The 20,347-nt window shown below is 43.2% G+C and overlaps 1 protein-coding gene across 1 annotated transcript; it reads left to right on the forward strand.

Annotated features, from left to right (window-relative positions):
* The first annotated feature begins 329 nt into the window (after positions 1-329).
* Positions 330-19,088, forward strand: cbarpb (CACN subunit beta associated regulatory protein b). Its single transcript, XM_073475864.1, has 11 exons — positions 330-513; positions 1,615-1,828; positions 2,777-2,849; positions 6,098-6,225; positions 8,246-8,307; positions 10,077-10,239; positions 10,712-10,883; positions 11,548-11,694; positions 12,354-12,591; positions 13,129-13,318; positions 14,355-19,088. The coding sequence occupies exons 3-11, from the start codon at positions 2,802-2,804 to the stop codon at positions 15,850-15,852; spliced, it is 2,646 nt and encodes an 881-aa protein (XP_073331965.1). The 5' UTR covers positions 330-513; positions 1,615-1,828; positions 2,777-2,801; the 3' UTR covers positions 15,853-19,088.
* The last annotated feature ends 1,259 nt before the right edge of the window (positions 19,089-20,347 follow it).

Below are 20,347 nucleotides of genomic sequence, written 5' to 3' on the forward strand. Positions count from 1 at the left end.
CCCCAGCCCGGTAGTTCAGTGCGGGACAAGGTTTTGTAGCTCTTACCTAGTTTAATCACCTGTGTGGCGTTCAAAGACCCTCACCCTCACACACTAGTACACTTATTAGCATGCTCATCAGCCCGAAATACTTCACAATTTCCCCCCTTATGTGAAACAGACAGATAAACGAAATTGAATCCATACAGTTGCAAACATATACAAAAGAAAATGGGCGTTTGGTTGACATTTGCTGACACATTCAGGCCATGGATCTATAATGATTCAGGCTCGTCTGTGAGGAGCGAGCTTTTGAGAAACCCCTTCAGTCACTCATCTTCTTTACCTCACTCCTTGCGTCACGTGGTGCGCCTCTGACTGGGTGGTGGGCGTGTCTTCAACAGTGGGGTTTCATTCATAAATACTTTTAGCTTTAAAATCCACATTAAAGTGTTCACAGAAGAGTCTCGTTGTATTGGCTTCTTCACTGCCCCTCCACCGCCGCCCCTGCCTGGACCCGGGCTGGTTGAGTAGGTGAGTGCTACCCGCCGCTGCGTGCCCGCTTGTCGCGCTCGTCTTGTTTGTGCAGCCAGTTCAAAATCGTGAGCTACCTTTTTTTTTTTTATCGGTCGGTGTCAGCAGACTGATGGAAATCACGGGCTCCTGTGAAATATCAAGATGGTATTTTTTTTTTTATTAACCTGCTCGGAATGCAGCTGGGTTTCATTCTCCCCCCTCTTTTCTTTTAACTTCTCTAGCAGCTGCATTTCATCATGTGATGCGATTTTTTTTGTCTCCTTCCAACTGATTTGATCAGCTGAAGCTCCGTTAAGAAAAACAGCTGCCAGAGCCAGAGACGATCGAGGCTCGTGAAAATAATATTGCATTACCGAAATGCTTTCTTTTTGGTGCAACAGTGTCTCATTTTGAACAGATCTCACATTTAAAAAAAAAAATCCAATTCTGTGTTGTTCTGGGGAGGTTAATGTGGTAATTATGGCTCCTCCAGGCGAAAACAATACAGTGTATAATCGCAGTAATGCAGCTAGATTTTGTTAAGCATGACGGGATATGCCATTGCCGGGACCCCCATGTCTTACCATCTGCTCATCAACTAATCGATAGAGAGATCGTCAGGGTTTGCAACACCATAGAAGTGAGCAATCCTCAATAAAGTACCACCTTTATTGATTTTCATAGATTAGTTTTTTTTTAATATAATTATGGTATTCTACTTGTTATTTCTGTATTATTTATTATTTTGTTATTTTTTCTGCAGGCAGTTTCAGCTTTCGTAATGATTCTGTCAAATAACATGTTCTCCTGTTTGGTGTCATTAAGAAACACAGTATCTTTCTGTGATCATCCTTACTGAAAACAGACTATAAGTGCCTTTGTTTAAAGGGGCACTATGTAGTTTTGGAGAAGAAATTCAAACTAAGAATTTTAATGTTTACAGTTTTAATGAGGTAATAACACAAACTCAGAAATATTTATTTGTTTCCATAACTGAATAAACTGGCATAAAAAACAGTCTCCTCTGGTTAAAATTTCTTCCCCAAAACTACATAGTGCCCCTTTAATGCTTCTCAAATGTAAAACTAACCGATCCTTCTGCCGTCTGTGTACTCTCAGTCATGCAGCACTGCCGTCCTGTCGCTCCTCGGACAGTGGGCCAGCCCTGAGGGGGAAACACCGCTGCTCAGGCTCAGTCGGCTAGGTGGGCTGAGGATGCAGCAAGGGAGCTGAGGAGGAGACTCCGGAGCCGAGCCACAGCCTGACACACACAAACACACGGGCACACACACACATCCAGAGCTGCTGCTGCTGCGCACTGCCCTCCATCAGGGTAAGACACTTGGGCTGGTAGAAAGCAGGATGTGGTACAGCACTGCAAAGGAAAGCATTCTGGTCACAGCTTGATGTGTGTTTCCCGTAACAGTTTTCATGCTTGGACGGTAGATGTAGGGAGTTTTAGACTAGGCTGGCAGCAAAGAGCTCGGGGCTGTAGCTTACAGGTTGTGGTGTTGAAGTTGAGTGCTGCAGTGACTGGCAGGCGAGCAAGGAGTGCTGACTGCTGCTGGTATGTTGCTTCTACCCTGCTGGGTGAGTAGATCCATCCAGGTGTGTGTGTGTGTGTGTGTGTGTGTGTGTGTGTGTGTGTGTGTGTGTGTGTGTGTGGGCGTTTGGTGCAGCAGTAGCAGTATTAATGGCTATGATCTGTAAGAGCAAACGCATAGCAGCAGCGCTAGTGGAACTCTGCTGCTGGAGCCAGTGTTTTGTGAGAGCTGCTGTTTCTCTCTCTTCTGTGTGTGTGTGTGTGTGTGTGTGTGTGTGTGTGTGTGTGTGTGTGTGTGTGTGTGCGTGCGTGCGTGGGAGGTAGATAGAGAGTCTTCAGGCTGATATGGAATTATGGGTGATGATTTACGGCCGAGATGCCAGCATTTGCATCCTCTGTGGGATTGGACGCAGGCGTACAAGCACACATACTTTTGGTTTCTGCTTCATCTCGCAGTCTTTTATGGCTGTTAGAGATTCAACAAGATTTTTTCTGCTGCAGTGGGCATCTTTTATCACATTGTACAGTGCGATATAAATGATTTTTGCTATGTTATTAGACATCAATAAAGGAAAGGAGTATCACCCTTCGTTCTATGAGTTCAGAGAAGTTTTTTTTTTATTTAATAATGCAGATAAAGTGCTGTATCTTTGGTGGATGACTTTGTGTTTTGATGAACAGCTATAGTAACAGCAATTTCCTCTGTGTGTTTGTGTGTGTGCATGTGTTATCTCTCAGGGGGACTCTCTAGTTGGCCTGGACCATGAGCAATGAGTCTACCGTCTGGACCATCCCACCAGAAAACTCCACAGTAAGTCTGTCTTTCGCCACTGGCTTATTCTCCAACTTCCTGTGTGCGTGCGTGTGTCCACCAGAACCCTCATATTCTCTTCTGGCCGATTGACTGGCTAATAGAGAACATCCTGACCTGGACCTGAAATAATTAAATCTCTGATCTAATCTGAGCTTTAATTTCCCCTCGCAGAGAAATTACAATGTGACGTCAGATCGTAGCGCTCATTAACACTTGCTTTGCACTTGCTCTACCCCCGGGTGAAGTACGGCTTAACACTCCACCTGTAAGTTCATTGTTTGCCATGTATCGACAGCCTGCTATCTTTACATGACCTTGCTTGGCCCGCTGTTGTTCTCTATTCTCCCACTCATGTTGGCTTTTATCATTTTATTCAAACCATTTCAATCTCTGCCCTGTAGCCTACATGGGCACAAAGAAACTTACTTGGGAAAGCACATTTTTGCTATTGAAATTGGATAAATAAGCAAGGTTCAACTTATTTTTTTATGTAAAAAAACTCTGAAATAAATCTATAACATTGGCAAATTAATAATAAAGGAATATAAGGGGATAGTGTTAAATGAGATACAAAATAATTACAAAGATGGATAAAAAAGGACCGCACATATATATAATTATTCATGTATTATATCTTCATTTTCTGAAGTGGTTTGAACATTTTCTTTATTTACTCATCCACTGATTTATATCCTTATAATTGAAGTTTGGTTTTTCACAGTAAAATGTGATTCTAGCTAACAGCTACCTGATCTGCTAATTGTTTTAACGGTGTGATATGTAATTGGCCACCTGCCAAAGGTCACTCCTAGGGAGCAGCATATCATGATAATAGTTAACTGCTGCTAGCGCTAGCAGGTGGTGCAGTGGTTAGCGCTGTCGCACCACAGCAAGAAGGACCTGGGTTCAAGACTTGGCAGGGCCTTTCTGTGCGAAGTGTGCTTGTTCTCCCCGTGCCTGCATGGGTTCTCTCCAGGTACTCTGGCTTCCTCCCACAACCCAAAGACATGCAAATGTTAGGTTCATCGGTTACTCTAAATTGTCTGTAGGTGTGATTGTGAGCATGAATGGTTGTTTGTGATGAACTGGCTTATCCAGGGTGTGCCCCGCCGTCGCCCAATGTCAGCTGGCCCTGCCCCCTGCGACCCTAAAAAGGATAAGCGTTAGCAGATAGCTGTTGTTAGCTATTTAAAGGGGTTAGCTCTAACAATTTTTAGCAAATTTACAGCCTTTCCCGTCTCTCAGTTGCCTATACAAGCCAGTGGATGATTTGTTTAAGTTGTTTAATGCTGCTGGAGCAACAGTAGCAGTAAATCGAGTCCACTAACATAAACTAACAACCAGCTTTCAGCACAACACAAGTTCCACAGAGCCCACTTAACTCAGTTAGCTTAGTTAGCTGTGCAGCCGGCCGGCCAGACTGGGAGCTGGGAGTGGTATTACGAGGGGCTAGCTGGTTACCATGCTAACTTCCATGGATAAGTCTGCAATACATTAATGGATTTCTATGGCATAAATAGTTTTGGAAATATCAGACATAGGGATAACTGCCTTCAACAGCAATGTCTATTTCCCAAAATCATGACCCTGTTAATCGTGATAATCCACAGACCTTGTTGTGAGCAGTTTCATGTAGGAATTATTATCTTCCTACTGAACTACACCTTTCAACCGTATCACAGCGCAGAAGGAAACTTGTATCTACGCATGGAAGAGCGGCTCATGCTCCGGTCTGTGTTTGATTTAAACATTGATAGTGTCTTTCTCGGGTGAGCTGTAACGGTAGCTGGCTAAATCGCTTAGATAGATAGCTTCTCATCCATGAGTAGATGCATGCTTCCTTCAGCGAGGTGATGCGATTGGCAGGTGTAGTTCAGTATAAATAAAAAAGATCCTACATGGAATTGCTCATCAGGCAGGTATCACCAAAACTCAGCGACCTTTAAGGAATTACTTTTGACGAATGCATAATGCTTCTCAGTAATAGCTTTCCACCTTTTGTGCAAGCTTATGTGGTGGATTGAATACAGTTTTTCGATTGACAAAGAGGCAGAGAATTCAAGATGTCTTGTCCTCCTCTGTTGAACACTGTTTATCTTTAGAAAATGTAGTATTGTTGTCTAAAGGACAAAAGCTACTATGCAGTCTATACCAGTGCTCCTTGTGTGGTTCATTATCTCAGCTGTAGTCCTGCCTGTGAGAGCTTTCCCATAGCTAAGGTACAATGTAGACAGGTTAATAGTCCTGGCATTTATTGATTAATTGTACTGTTGCATTTATAGATTCACTTTATGCAGGCCTACCTACCAGTGGGGCGAAATCAATTATTTAAGCTGCATGGTGTTACTGGGAAAGTAAAGCAGCTACACAGTAAGGTAGTCAAATCCAGGCTGCAGCTGATGTGTCAGGATGGGATTTGTCTGATCACATGAATGGCTTACAGGTGGTTTGTCCTAGTATCTTATTACAAAAATGTAAACAAACACAATCGAAATACAATGGTCCATTTTCATTAATTGACTAAGTGGCAAGACTAAAGTATTGTGTCAGAGTTCAAATGTAAGGCTTTTAAAAGAAGAGAAAGTAAACTTTGACTCTGAGTTGAGAGTAGACATGTTTCTGCCTCTGTCTTTCAGCAAGGAGAAGTGTGGCACTAAAGCAGAAGTTCACCCAAAAATGAAAATTGTCTACTCACCCTCGTGCTGGTGGAATGCCGAGTGAAGTTTTGTCATTCACAAAACATTTCTGGAGCTTCACAGCAAAACAGCGTTGCAGCATTCTCCTAAACAACTGAAGTAATTGGTGGACTTGTTTTAAAATGTTAAAAAAACAACTGGAAATTACAGCTATACATTTTATGTTTTTTTTTGTGTGTTTTAAAAAAAGTTCTGCGACGCCGTTTTGCTGTGAATTTCCAGAAATATTTTGTGGACTACAAAACTTACCCCGACTTTCCATCAGCATGAGGATGAGTAGATTATGACAGAATTTTCATTTTCATTTTTGGGTGAACTTATCCTTTAACCATCAGTGAACACTTTCAGTACACCAGTGTTTACGTGGGAAGCTCTTTGCTTTTTCATTTTTAAAGTAGCACTCTTAATGTTCAAATGCGGTCCAGGAAGACACCTACCTCTCTTGCTGTTATATCTACTTTACTTCCCCTCACTGCCTACTCAGAAATCTGACTTGTATTGAGGTACAATTACAAACTAACAGTCTATCTATCTATCTATCTATCTAAGGAGCAGCAAGATGGTTATGTGCTCCTCTTGGTGATCCTGTCCATCTTCCTGGTAGGAACGTTGGTCTCCGTCTCCGTCTTCCTCATCGTCTTCCGTCGCTGCTGTCGTGGAGGGAAATTCTGTGTCAGGTACAATGCAGAAATTATTCATTTCATGTACCATTTCTGCACTTCAGCACTTCACTTCTCCTTTTTCATGATGTTATATCAGAGTCTATGCATCTCATTCATGTAAAATGCACGCTCGATGCTTTCATATCTCATTAATAACAACACTTCCGCTAACGTTAGGTGAGACACCTAATTTACCTGTTGGGCCTCAGACTAAAGAAGATGACAGCTTGTGTTTACCCAAAACAAGCTGTTAGTCCAGCCGGCGGTGACATAAAGAACGTTAGCAAAGCAACACAGTACATAAAATAAGCACAGCAGAAATGTCAGATAGGTTGGACCACCGTGTTTAACAGTGTGACTTTCAAGGTCACAGTTACAGCTGAAACAGCAACAGATATAAACATGTTTGCTGAGTCTCCTCAAAGCAAATTAACAACCAACTGTCTACCTGAAGGTGACTGTTGTTAGCGCTATTTATAACAGTGATTCTATCTTTAAAATTAAACTACAGGACACTGTGAGGAACCAACAGTAAGGACATAAAAGCAGCAGCTGCACAATTTAATAACAAGAGGAATGAAATGAAATGATGATATTGAGGCCAGAGAATGTGCCGCTGTTGGTTTTCATTATAATACATTATATTGTTGCCTGTTATCCCTTTAATTTAATCCCTCAAACCCTCCTGTGCTGCAGTCCAACACAATAACACCAAACTTTTCAGCCTTGAAAATTCCCTCAAATTTAAATCAACACCACTCCTACGCAGGTTCAACAGACACTGAAGACTCTTTGCTTCTCAAAGTTGCACATCCAGGTGCACACTTGTGTTGCATGAAAGCACACGCGTGCACGCTCACGAGTACACACGGTCTGTTGACAGACGGAGACTACCCTCCCTGAGCTCACATGTTACCGCTATTCAGAGACTGGCTGGTGCTTGAACGTGTGTACTTGCATAGTAGATAACACTCGTCGCAATTGCAAATGAAGCTAACTACTTCCTGTGGAATCGTCAAGTTTGCTCCACCCAGCGAGAGTGATTACATTAACAGACGTGATTCATCTGCGTTTAATCAGTATTAACATGGCTACCCCAGAGATGCTTTGTCCCTCTCTACAGCAGCACGCATCATCAAGTACCCTTAAATATATGAGAGCGCACCAGCTAGATGCAGATAAACATATGAGAGCGCAGAGGCTGAGCCGTGAAAAGGAGAGGTTTGCCGGGGGAGAGCAGAGGAGAATTGGGCCGACTGGTACAAATGATGAGTGTAATGAGATTTCATAGCAGCCATCGGCTGTGATTAATCTTGCGTCTCAACCCAGCCCTGTGTGCACACTGAGAATACGCACGCAACACACACAGTATGGGGAAGCGGGAGCCACAGAGGAAATGAAAGACAAGAAGAAGCACAGATCGGGGTGGACGGAGAAATCCCTCAAGTCGCTTCACACTCACACACGCGCACACAAGCACACACATGCTACTCATAGCTCTGCACAAAGAGATCAGATGGTGAGAAATGATGGGGAAAAGCTTTCACTGTCTTTTATCTGCCTCACGAAGTAGATTCTGGGCGTGGGATTCAAGAGGCTTGTTTGGAGGATCAGCCCCATTTAAAGATGTTGAAAGGTTTAAACACAAAATATACCAGAAGAATCAACAAGATGACCTTTATTGTGTGTATTCTCTGTGCCCTCAAAGATGAGAGGAAATGTACAATCCAATAAAGCACCATGCTTTATCAGTTCAAGAGGTCCCCTGGCCCCAAAGGTTATCAAGTTACTGGCAATGATTTAGGCCCTCATTGATTATACAGCCAGGCAGCCATTTAGCCAAACAACACAGTGAACATTCAGTCCTATGGTCTTGTGCTTATAGTTGTCTTAAAGCTGGTAAGACAGCAGCTCAGTATGGTTTCGTAGTGAAAGCCTTGTACTCTGCCCACATCAGTAGGGTTTGACCGACGAAAGACAGACTTCAGGAGTAATCATGTCACAGCATTGATCTACATGTTTCTGTGTGCCACAGGGCCAGCGATGACCCTGAGAAAACCAACACCACCTACGTGGAAGAGTCTCAGCCCACCCATGGTAAGAGAAACTGTACAAAGACGAAAATGAAGAAGAAGAAATGTAGGGAGGAACTAATAGAGAGGCAAGTAAGTGAGAGAGGGAGGAGTAATGGAGACAGGCTGGCAGGGCGATGGAGGGATTGGATTGATGGAAGCGGGGGATATTTTTATCGCGTCAGCACAAACGTGTAATGTCTGTTCCATTAAAATATTGTGATCTCAACCCAATTAGTTTAAGTAACTGTGCCATTCCTGGAACACATTTGGTCATTTTTGGACCAGTGGATGCACTCTGTCTCCAATGAAAAGGATTTATTAAGAGGCAGCATCACTTTGGCACCAAACTGCTTTTATAAGGCTTTTTGTTTAGTTTTCCAGTCAGAAGTTTGCCATGTTGCTATACTTATCCTCCTCAAAGGCGTCAGAACATCAGATGCTTCACTTCAGTTATACAGTCAGCGTAAATATACAGCATAGCAGACATGGGCTAACTTCAGACTGTCTTTTTTAGAAATGACTTCTGGAGCATTTTATACCTTCATTACATAGTTGACAGTCACAAGATAATGAGAGATGAGTGGAAAGAGATGGGGCATGGTATGCATGGAGGTCCTTGGCCAGACGTGAAATAGGGACCCGATGGTTCATTGTTGGTGCCTAATATATGAAACATCCCCTATCAGCGCAGCAACGTGCAGATACAAAAGGTGTGAAAACAAGAGACTACGCTGACATGCTGCTCTTACAGTGGAAACAGTGGTATTATTGTTGGCGCAGCTGTCACAAAGAGAGCTGGATTGTTTTTGTTTTCCTCAGAGTAGCAACCAACCATTAATTAAGTCTATAATGGAGACATGGAAGCAGATAGAAGTGGGGCCATTGTGTTCATTTTCACAGGAGATTTCGTGGCTGACGGCAGGAAAAATTTCACTGTAAAATCTGACAAGGCGATCCTACTTGGCGAGTGAACCAATTACCTCGAAATAACCAAATAAAGTAGACTTAAATTTAAGTAGTAAGAGCTGAAAAACTTTAACAACTTCAAATTATTAGTTTACTTTAATTGGCACTTTTGAGGTAGTCGGATTACTCGTTTTTCAAATGCTCAGCCACTTTTCTTATAGATATATGAAGCTTTTTCATTCATGAAACTGGTTGAAAATATTTACATCATGAACATAAATACATTTTTATGTCACTGAAATCCAGCTTACTTGATGCACATCAGTTAATGAATGAAGCAACCGTGAGTTAATTCTTAACTGATGATCTTTTAAAGCAACATTATGTAGAAATCAGCGTGAGTGCAACACCACTGTCGTAAATACAATTCCCAGGTCATAACAGTTTGTCAGACGTAATGTAGGTGCTAAAAAACATTATGTTATGTGTTGAGTTTCTACTTAAGGATATGATTTATACGCTTACTATAATGTGTTGCCACTGAAGTATTGGACATGTTAACATTTTTAAACAATTCATCATTTAGATGTTTAGAGATATTTTACTGAATATGCTGCTGATGCTTGATGATAAGTCAGAAATCATCGCAGTCAGTTGGCCTCATCTTCTGGGTAACATGAATGTTGATGACCTATCTTAGTCTGGACCAAAACTGACCAACCAGTCCACACTGCAATCCATAGAGTCGTGCCTGGTAGCTGGTTAAAAATTCAGATCACATTTACTTGAAACAAATTACAATGAAACTCCTCTCGCTCTTTCTATATCTTTCTTTCTATCTCTCTGTCTGCCTCCTCTGTCTCTTCCCTTTTGTATCTCTGGTAGAAATCACCATCCGGGTGGATGAGTCAGAGTGCCTGTCTATGGCCAGCTCTCACGACCAAGAGACTGAGCGCTTCCTCTCCACGGGCACCACCGGCCGTCGTGTCTCCTTCAATGAGGCTGCACTCTTCGATCATGGCAAGAAGGCCCAGGAGAAGGGCCGCAGGTCAGACAGCCAACACACACACACACAAGCCTACATTTGCTCATGTCCATGCTTTTTATTCAGCGATCAACTCGCATTAATGTCTATTAACTTCAGCTTTCCTGCTCTCTAAGATCAAAGGATATACATATTTTATTGTGCTCATGCCACTTCTGTGTTAGTTTAGGGTTAGGAATTATTTCAGAATGCATTATGTATGCTGTCGACAAGAAGAGCACTCATTCTCTCTTATTATTTCCCTGCCCTACTTTTCTCTTAAAGCCTTGAGCCTGATATGCAAATTCTTCAAAAGGAATTATTCTGCGGGGCTAAATGCAGACTCCAGAGTAGCTCTGATGGGCTTGAAGTCAGATATTTCCCTTGGCTGCTTGTCTCTTGTGCAAGGATAAGCGTCATTATTTATAAGTTATCAAGCAACTTAAGTCTTATCTTTCGAAAGATTTCATATTTAACTGGACGTTGTTCACCCCAGGTACACTCTGACCGAGGGCGACTTCCACCACCTGAAGAACGCCCGCCTCACACACCTCCACATTACTCCCCCAGCACTCAAGATCGTCACCATCCACGAGTGCGACTCGGCTGAGAACAGCATTACCATGACGACGCACCCTATCGCTAAGTCAGCACTTTCCATCTTCCAGGTGACAGGCTTTACCCTGCTGTTACTCCTGACGTGTCGTTAGTCGTGACCGAGGCCTATTAGAGCATCAATCACTCGGGTCAGGGCAAGAAAATGTATCAAGCTAATGTACCTAAACACAGAAATCAAGGAACTCTCTGGCTGCTCATTTCAACAGGCTGTGCACATTGATTTCACATTTAGGTAAGGCTGTTCAATCACTGCTGGAGAGGGAATCTCGACCGGATTATTATTCATAGGTGTTACCTAAACATGAAAACTTTGGAGCTACTTCACTTAAAGGAGACCTATTTTGCGTTGTTGTTGTTGTTGTTCCTTTCCTTCAGTGTTTCATTTAGGTTCTTGTGCATGTTAAAAGATCTTGAAAGTTAAAAAGCCCAAAGTCTGCACCAACAAAAGCTCTTCTCTCCCACAGAAAACACTACTCCTGAAACGCCTCGTCAGTGGTCTCGCCTAGTAGTAACTCAAAATAAAATTATGAATCTGAAAATGAGTATAACATGTCTCCATCAACTGTAGTTGCTAATAAAAGACTGTAGTTGTACAATTCTGAATAACTGTATTAATCAAAAGTCCTTTCAAGAACCAGGGGTGAAAACCTGAGTATTAAACAATTGATTCAAAAGGGATAAAATTGTGATCTTCGTCTGTGCGCTTCCCTCCAGCCAATGCTGTGCCCCCTACCACAAACAGCACTGACCAGCCTGAGTGTCAACCCCAGCTGTGCCCTCCCTGGAGACGCTCTCAACTCGGTGGTGGACACCAGCTTCAGTGAGAAAACTACTGCTCTCAGCACCAAAGAGCCAAGCTCTGTAAGTTACCTGCAACTACTGTAAATTATACGATACTTCACATCATTTGATAACTTATTGCCAGAATTACGACGAAAAAAACTCAATAAAAGAAAGTGATTTTCTTGCTGAAAAGCCAGACATTAAAAAACACTATAATGACTATTATTGATAAATGGTAAACTCATAGTAAATGAAACTTATTTAAGTTTGACTGCTAACAATCATTTAAATAATTTATCAACCATTTATAAAGCAATTGTAAAGTATTATAAACGTCTGTTGCAACTTTACAACAAACAACTGCTTAATAAGTCATTTATAAAGCATTTCATTGTTTGTTAACAGTAAAACTATTTACTCAAGTTTAATTAACTATAAATTTACCCTGTAGCACTGAGTGTGCATACGAATGACCTGTTAGAGTTGAAGTTAATTGTTTGTAGAGATAATAATTTTCCTAAGATAGTCTCTCAGTACACCGAGCATCTTATTCAACCAGTGAGTCATCCATGCAGACATCAGAGGGTCATGCAGCCTGAGGGAGGACCAACAAGAGTGATGTCTGATGGGTAAACAAGGAAGCCCATGTGGAACATCACTGTCAGGAGGGATTACACACACACCACCAGTCTTGGCAGGTTGTCTTTCTGACCACGTTTCTCTTTTTTTTCGCCCAGATCGAGATGATGGCAGCAGGGCCCCGGGGCAGAGGCAGCAGTGTCAGTGTTGGAGAAGGGGCCGTGGTGGGGAGGGCTGCCCCTCCTGCTGGCATTGGTGCAGGGAGCCAGGGGCCCGTGCTGCAGTTCTTCACAAAACTGCGGCGCCACGCTAGTCTGGAGGGGGCCAGCCCCTACTTCAAGATCAAGAAATGGAAGCTGGACAGCAGCCAGAGAGCCTCGAGTCTGGACACCAGAGGTAGGTAACGGATCATTGATGGTGAAAAGTATATTATATTATTTTTAGAAGCAATCTGTGCCAATGCCGCAGAAAGTGTAACAATTCTCTCTAAAGTTTGACTGTTGGCAGTTTCTTTCTTCGGAATAATTTCTCTATTTACTCATGTGTTAAGTATTTTTGGCAAATCCTCTCCTGGTGAACAGACAACAGTAAAGCAGGGGGCTCCAGCAACCAACTGTGAGATGCCATTTGCCTGCTAAGAGTCGGATATACACACAGACACACGCATACAAGACAGATGGCTCAGTGACGTAAAGTTTGGTCGTTCCAAATCAATTTGAGCCCCTGAGTAAATCCTCCCCGCCTATCCCCTTCATACATACGCTCCCTAGAGGCCCTAGACTCTGGCTTCTATCACACCAAGGGACCAGAGAAAGAGCACAAAATCCCCTCAGAGACCTCAACAGTTGATGGAAAGCTTTTCTCCTGAATTACATGTCACTTCACTCCTGCCGGCTGTTACACAACTTGTACAACTCACTGCCCTCTCCTCAGGCTCTCCGAAGAGGAGACAGTTCCAGCGCCAGCGAGCCGCCAGCGAGAGCATGGACCAGGACGACAACGATGCGCACCACATAGACCTCATCCAGTACATTGCCCGCACCCAGGACATCACCTACCGTCCCAGCCAGCCCACCTCACGCCTCCTTTCACCTCCCTCCACACCACCCCCCTCCCTCGGCAGGTATCTTTAATTCCCTTGCCATTCATCCTGTCCACTGCTTTGCTGCCTTACACTCATTTCTTTACTGTAGCTAGAAAACGTACGGTGACGATGTACAACTGGATACAGCTCTAAGTCCCAATTCTTCACCACTTTGCCTTAAAGTGTGCTGAATCTGTGTGAAACAGCAAAATCTAAAAAGATTATGTTTTTAAAATGTCCTCTCTTTTTTTTCAGACTAATTGTTTTGCTAGGACATTTAATGGGGTAACAACACACCACGCTGTGTAACTGTTAATATTATCAAACCACAGCCTGATTTCTATGTAATGAGATCCCGGCAAACAAGAGTTCTTTCACAATCAATTTCCTGATTTGTAGCCAGATGTAGGGGAATCCCAGAGGAGTGGAGTGGAGAATTGGGACGCAGGGCTTATATCTAACATAGGAAACCATTCCATCGCTGACATGGTCTACTAATAATGTCATGATGTCCACAAAAGTGCAAGGATCACATAGATTCTGTTATTTTAAGTTTGCAGTTATAGCAACGCAGATTTGGCCCAATATTACGTTATGCAACAAAAATAACCAATCTTACATAATCATTAATTTTCCCTCACTGAATATTAGATTAAACAGCATTTCCTGTGTGTGTTTGCAGATGTTTGTTGTTCAAAATGAAAGGAATTTCCTGGACGCTGCCGTGAGTTAAGAAATGTGATGAGCCCCGTGCTCCTTAACAGTTTATTGCTCCTGATAAGTTGTGTTTCATACACTATGGATTCTTGAAATTTGCTGTCCCAAGAGAAAAGCAGGGGATTTCTGGCATCAGTACTCAACTAAGTTCAGTTAAAGGACATGCAACAGCAGCCATTGCAAGTCATACAAATCATTGTGTGCACTGTGAACACAGCCATGTCTCAGATGAATGTGTTCTTTAGGCAGATGCTCTGACACTGACACTTGTTTTGCCTGTCTGTGTCTTTCTTCCCTTCCTTCACTCCTTATTTCTTTCATTTTATCTCATCTCTCCACACCTGTGTGCACACTACAGGGTAGAGGTAGAGGTGATGGTGGAGCCCCGCTGCAGCCATGGAGGACCAGGGGTGATTGGTCTTTCCCCTGATCCCCAAGACGAAGCACCCTCCCTGGCTCGAAGGGAAGGTGCAGACCCATTGGACCCCCAAGATTCCCAGGACCCCCAGTCACTTTACAAAGACATCTGGACCCTACGTGCTTCACTTGAACAGTACGCGGCCTCTGACCAGAGCAGCAACAACGACAGGAACTCTGTCTGCAGTGATGCTGACAGCGTGTGTTCGCTGGGCGGACGCACAGAAACAGAAAGAGGAGGGCTGCCCAGCTACCCATCCCAGGATTTAGGGGATGAGGCAGAGGGTGGAGAGGATGACAAGGACATTTTCATGTATATGGATGAGAGGTCGGGGGCGAAGGAGGTAAGAAAGAGAAAACAGGAAAGCACAGAATCAGAGCGAGGGGGCAACGACGGAGAAACAGGGACTCGTAAATTGCTGCAGATGGACAGCGGCTACGCATCGATAGAGGCTCCATCTCGTGGTCCAGAAGAGCTGCGACTGTTTGGAAGCATCAGTGGCAGCCCTGACAGAACGGCTCATGAAAAAAGGCACCACTTCACCAATGCAGGACGAACTGGCACTATCGGTGAGAGCTTTGAGTCTCATCTCTTTGAGGAGGAGCCGGAGGACGACTTGTTGTTGGGTGCCAGCGGAGGAGTTTCCATTAAAGCAGGTGCTGGTTCACTGAGTTGGTTCCCGTACGGTCAGATGCTCACACCTCGAGAGGCTGCACAGCCTCCGCCTCAACCACCAATGCTGCACCGGCGAGACTACAGCATAGATGAGAAAACGGACGCCCTCTTCCACGAGTTTCTCCGCCACGACCCTCAGTTTGACCAGCAGGAGTCACCGCTAAAGAAGCACCGGTCCCGAATCCACCTCCGCAAGCAGTGGCAGCGCCACAAGCAGTGGAGCGACCCTGGTGTCAGACATTTCCAGTCCTCATTTGACAGACAGCGGACCCCTTTACGCAGGGGTGAAAGTGTAAACTACCCACTGGACACAAGCTACCACAGCACGCTTCCCCGCATCGTCAGTGCTCCCGATGAGGAGTCCAGTGACGGGACTGGCAGCACTCCAGACACTCCAAAGGCAACCACTGAGAATGGGGGCAAGGACAGGGAGCAGGGTGTCACTGCCAGAGAGCACACCTCCTCTTCTCCACCACCTCTTCATCCCTCCATCTCAGAAAAAGATGGCAGTGAGCACCATGACCCTCAGGAGGACAGCAAACAATCCGGACTCCCTCCTGAGCCCCTGGACGAGCGCTCACCCTCACAGCTGCCCGACTCCTCAGGCTACGGCCCGCAGACCATCACAGCCGAGCTCACGGACAAACTGACTGCTAACCTGGACGAGAGGCTGTACACAGGCCTGCGCAGGACCAAGGACACGGCCACCGAGTGTGTGACGGTGACAGCCACACACGCCTCTCCAGACCACAGCCCAGTGTAGCAGGGCTCCAGTCGTCCTCCTCGTCAACCTCACACCTGCTGATACACATATTCCTTTCTGTTCGATTTAAATGTCTCTCTGTATACATCTTGAATGGTGTGATCCAGACCCATTAACACACAATGAAAAATATGCTTTATATTAATCCATAATTGAACACATCCTCCCAGATCATCCTGGATACAGTTGATCTCTAGACATGCAGCTTAGTTTCTCTTCATGCCCGTTTTCATTACAAAGCTGTTCAGTTCAGATTCAACTCATAATAATAACAGAGCTAACATATCAAAAATCATTTGGTTAAGAATTGTTTCCTCATGTCTGTTTCCGTCTCTACTGCTGTCACTCCTGTCTCTGCTCTCCAGTATAAATACATGAAGCTGAGGGCCGGTATGGCCTCTGTACTTGTTGATCCACTGTGAAACCAGGTGCTATTAGACATGTAGAAAGCTACAGATCTGGACTCATGCATTAGTGGAAAATAAGTAGCCACTACTACTATTCAGCAGCTAAAATTCACCCTAACCCTCGTCGCCGAAAATCCAGCAAGACTCCTTCACAAAGAAATCTTCAGTCCAGCAGCATTAAACAACTTAAACAAATCGTCCACAGGCTGTATAGACAACCGAGAGAGATGGGAAAGGTCTCATTTTTCACGTCGCATTACAATCATGTAAATTATTACATAGAACCCCTTTAATTAAACTTAAGTCAATAGTTATTTCAATTTTAACAAACATGAAATGCTTTATAAGCCATTTATTAAGCAATTATTTAGCGTAAAAGTGCAACTTATTTTTTATAAACTTTACAATTGCCTAATAAATGGTTTATAAAGCATTTCATTATTCACTAACACTCAAATAATTATTAATCAAGTTTAGTTAACTATAAATGTGCCATTTATTAATGATGCTTATTACAAAGCGTTACCTTAAATGTATTAACATCGGTACTTTCATTTTCTATAAACATGGCAGTTATATTGATTGTGAGGAGTGTTCAACGGTTTTCACATCGATTGCTGAATTATGTCAAAAGTCGTATTACAACAACCTGCACAGCTACATCAACCTCATTCAAGCCATTTCACCATTTGTCATGGATGTAGCGAGGTAGCTAGCTGTGTACAAGGAAGACGTCCCTATTCTTAATCTCACCTACAAACGGCTGTCAAATCACTGACAAGTAGACATTGCTTTGTTTTGAAGGGGACACGAGCCAAAAAGGTTTTGAACCACTGGTTTAAATGGACAGTTAGCGAAGTTACTTCTATAAATGTTCTTTTGATTCTCCTCACTGAGTGTCCTACTGGTCGCGATTCTTTCTGTTTTGACTGAAAATGCTTCTGACGACTGTGTTTTTTATTTATTTATTATTTGTTTTTCTTCTCTCGTATTTTCGTACATCCGCTTTGCTTAAATGACAATGAAAACTGACAGTGTGGCTGGTTTAAAGAGGACAGGTTCTGCATCAGGAGACAAAACGAGCAACCCAGACAGCCACTATCACTCTGGTACTGTGTCAGTCACAGATCGGACAGAATTTATAACCCTATAAGTTATCTGGGCATCACTGACGTGACCTCTGTCAGACTCTGTCTTGTGCAAAGGTTTATTAGACGAAAGCTATTAGACAAGATGGCTGCCCTCACAGACATTAAAAGGCATGCTTTCCTGAGCATAGGGCTCACAGAACAGGCTTTATTTGTCTACATCAGACATTCTTGCTTTCCCCTCCTCTTCCTCTTCATCTCCTGAGAAAGTTGACAGCGCAGTAGATGTCTCCCTCGGGGGAGATGAGAACTTCACTTCCCCCAGCATATAAAACCAGAAGGTACAAAGATGGTATTTGTTGCTAAATCCACTTTATTTTTCGCTCTCATTTGGTACCGTTCAAATGAAAGTAACGGCCAGAATTATGTTGAAAATCCTTTCTGTTGCTCACAGACATCTGCTTTGACATCCTGAGCGGTAGCAGCAGGTTGATTGTAACCCAGTTTCTCTCATAAAATCCTATCCTCAGAGGGGCTGTTGGGCTTTCCGTCTCTCCCACGTGCAGAGAGGGGAGCCACTGCGGAAGAGCGTGTTGAATATTAATCATAACAAGAGAAGGATTCCCGCCTTTAATCCCCCTGTCTCCCTTTGCTCGTTCTCTGAGGCTGTTACCATGCGGTTAATTGAAGCGACTGTATAGAAAATCAGGAGAAAAAAACCATTATCCCCATCTCTTTGTTTGGGTGTGATGATGCTGCTCCTTTACAGCCTGCCCAGATTACATCTTGCGTGACAGCAGTCTTCTTTGGAGGCTAAGTGGATTCTGAGGCAGGAGCTGCGTTCCTCATTAGGCGAGCAGTGACTGAGATGAAAGGAAGTGAGCTCAAAAAAGGAGTAGAGATGAAGGAGGTTTTTTTATTTATTTTTTTTATTTTTTTTTGCTCTCTCCTCTCTTTCACACATTGAACCATTATGTCACGATGAATAAACACAATGTGCTCTGGCAGAAAAGGAAATAAAATCCCCCTCCTAGTTATGTGGAACTGATGCGCCGAGGATGCTAGTAATTCTGAAGAAAGGGGAAGACTGGTGCGCAGATCAAAAGCTGAAAATGTCATGGAGCTGAGTCACCAGTACAGCAAATTTAAAGAAAAATGGCCATATGGGTTAATTTCTAATCCGTCCATTTGTACAAAGATGAAACTTTGCTGTGTATACAAGCACAATGTCACAGGAGCTATAGACTAAATCGATTACCTTTGCTAGGTTTAGACAGATACTGTATTACTGGGGACACTGTGTGTTTGTTTACTAACCAGTAGCCTGTCAAATGCATTGATGCATAGCTGTGTGTAGACCTGCATGAGAGTTAACATTTTAGTATAAACCTTCATGTTTTCTCAGACTTACGCTACAAAATGATCATAGCTGATGCTCATTCAGCAGAAGTCGAAACATTGGTATGACTAGAGATTTTGTACTTTATGGAATCTACTTTTCAGAGTCATGCTAGGATGCTGTAACTGATGAAATTTTGTGAGATTTATCTCTTTGAAAGTAGAAGTATTTATGTATTCCTTGCTTGTTAGTAAACTGCTTAATTTCTCAAAGAAAAAAAAAGACGAGCTTTCTTAACAACTTTGCTTTCGTTGATCCAAATCTGTTGAGCCTTGAGGGACCAAACCATTAAAAAAAAAAAAAGTGTTATTTTAGGGTTGTTTTCCAATCTGTGAATAAATGAATGAAGCAAAAACGGTTCTAACTCGCCTTCTTTCCAGGGAATGGTTTATTAATCAAGGCGTGGGAACAGATCACAGATAAGGTTCCCTCTCATGAATCTCATTTCATTTTTCTCTGTTGCTAAGGCTCATATTGATTTCTTGCTCTCTCCTTATCACCTCCTCCAAATTAATTGGAGAGAAAAGACAAATCCAGCCTGTGATCTACAAAGGGAACATCTCAAATGTCTGCCGCCTTCTTCACACCTTAAATCTATCCCAGTGGCCTACACCTTCAACAGCAGGGCCAAAGTTTGGATGAGAGTTAAAAGAAATACAGCTGCATGATGACACTGCTTTACCCTGATAGATTCTTGTTTTAATATTTATCATTATCATAAATTGAGCACAACTGTCAGCTCATCTAAATAAGCCCAAATCTATGTCTTTCCCTGAACCCTTTTCTTTAACTTTAATGAAAAACATCATGAGGTCAAGGAAAATTCATAACAACCACACTGCAAAGAGAATGCGACTGGTCCTATGCTAAGGAGATAAGAAAGGAAGAACTGAAGTACCTTTCCTTAGAAAGCAGATCATTTGTTGTTAACATGGTGCTGGTCCACCTCACAGTCGTTGAGATATTTCACTGAAGTCAGGGGATGGCAGTCCATCCATTGGTTGTTGAGATATTGGTGGGTTAGGGTTAGTGTATGTTCAGTGGTTGTTTGTGTTAATGGGTTGTGTTTTTCCTCAGACAGCCAGTTATAGTTTCCCAGTAAATACACTGACCTCTTCTCCTAATAACACACCAGGGGTAGCATGCTAACGTTTGCTATTAAGCGCTTAATAAGAAGTGCAACTGAGTTTGATGGAAATGTCATTAGTTTTGCAGGCATTTGGTCATGAATGTGTGTTCAAAATTTGATGGCAATCTTTCTAACAGTTGTCGAGATATTTCAATCTGGCATCATCTGGCAAACTGACATTGCCATCCCCAGAGCCATGTTGCCAGTCGGCTCAAAATCCGTGATGAAAAAGTTTTCTGCGTTGCCCCAAAGAGGGAAATTCAGTTCAGCATTTTAATCACCAAGCCGTGGCAAAATGTGCAATGACTAATGCAAGAACCACTGGAGGCACAGCTGTGTATGTGTGGGTTTGTGAAGACTCCTTTCGGATCAATCTAAAAACGCTCTCTCCATCGAGCCGAGATGGACGCAAAGTGGACGGACTAGGATTGATCCAGATGAATGCAAAGTCTGACTCTTCCTGTACAGGAAC

The sequence above is a fragment of the Pagrus major genome, chromosome 11, assembly GCF_040436345.1.
Source record: "Pagrus major chromosome 11, Pma_NU_1.0".
NCBI lineage: Eukaryota > Metazoa > Chordata > Actinopteri > Spariformes > Sparidae > Pagrus > Pagrus major.

Bases quoted from the DNA above. Each gene is read 5' to 3' on its own strand.
- cbarpb (XM_073475864.1), top strand. From the start codon at position 2,802: ATGAGCAATGAGTCTACCGTCTGGACCATCCCACCAGAAAACTCCACA. The intron at 8,308-10,076 runs GTAAGAGAAACT...TATCTCTGGTAG, and splicing joins AGAGTCTCAGCCCACCCATG to AAATCACCATCCGGGTGGAT. The intron at 13,319-14,354 runs GTATCTTTAATT...TGCACACTACAG, and splicing joins CCACCCCCCTCCCTCGGCAG to GGTAGAGGTAGAGGTGATGG.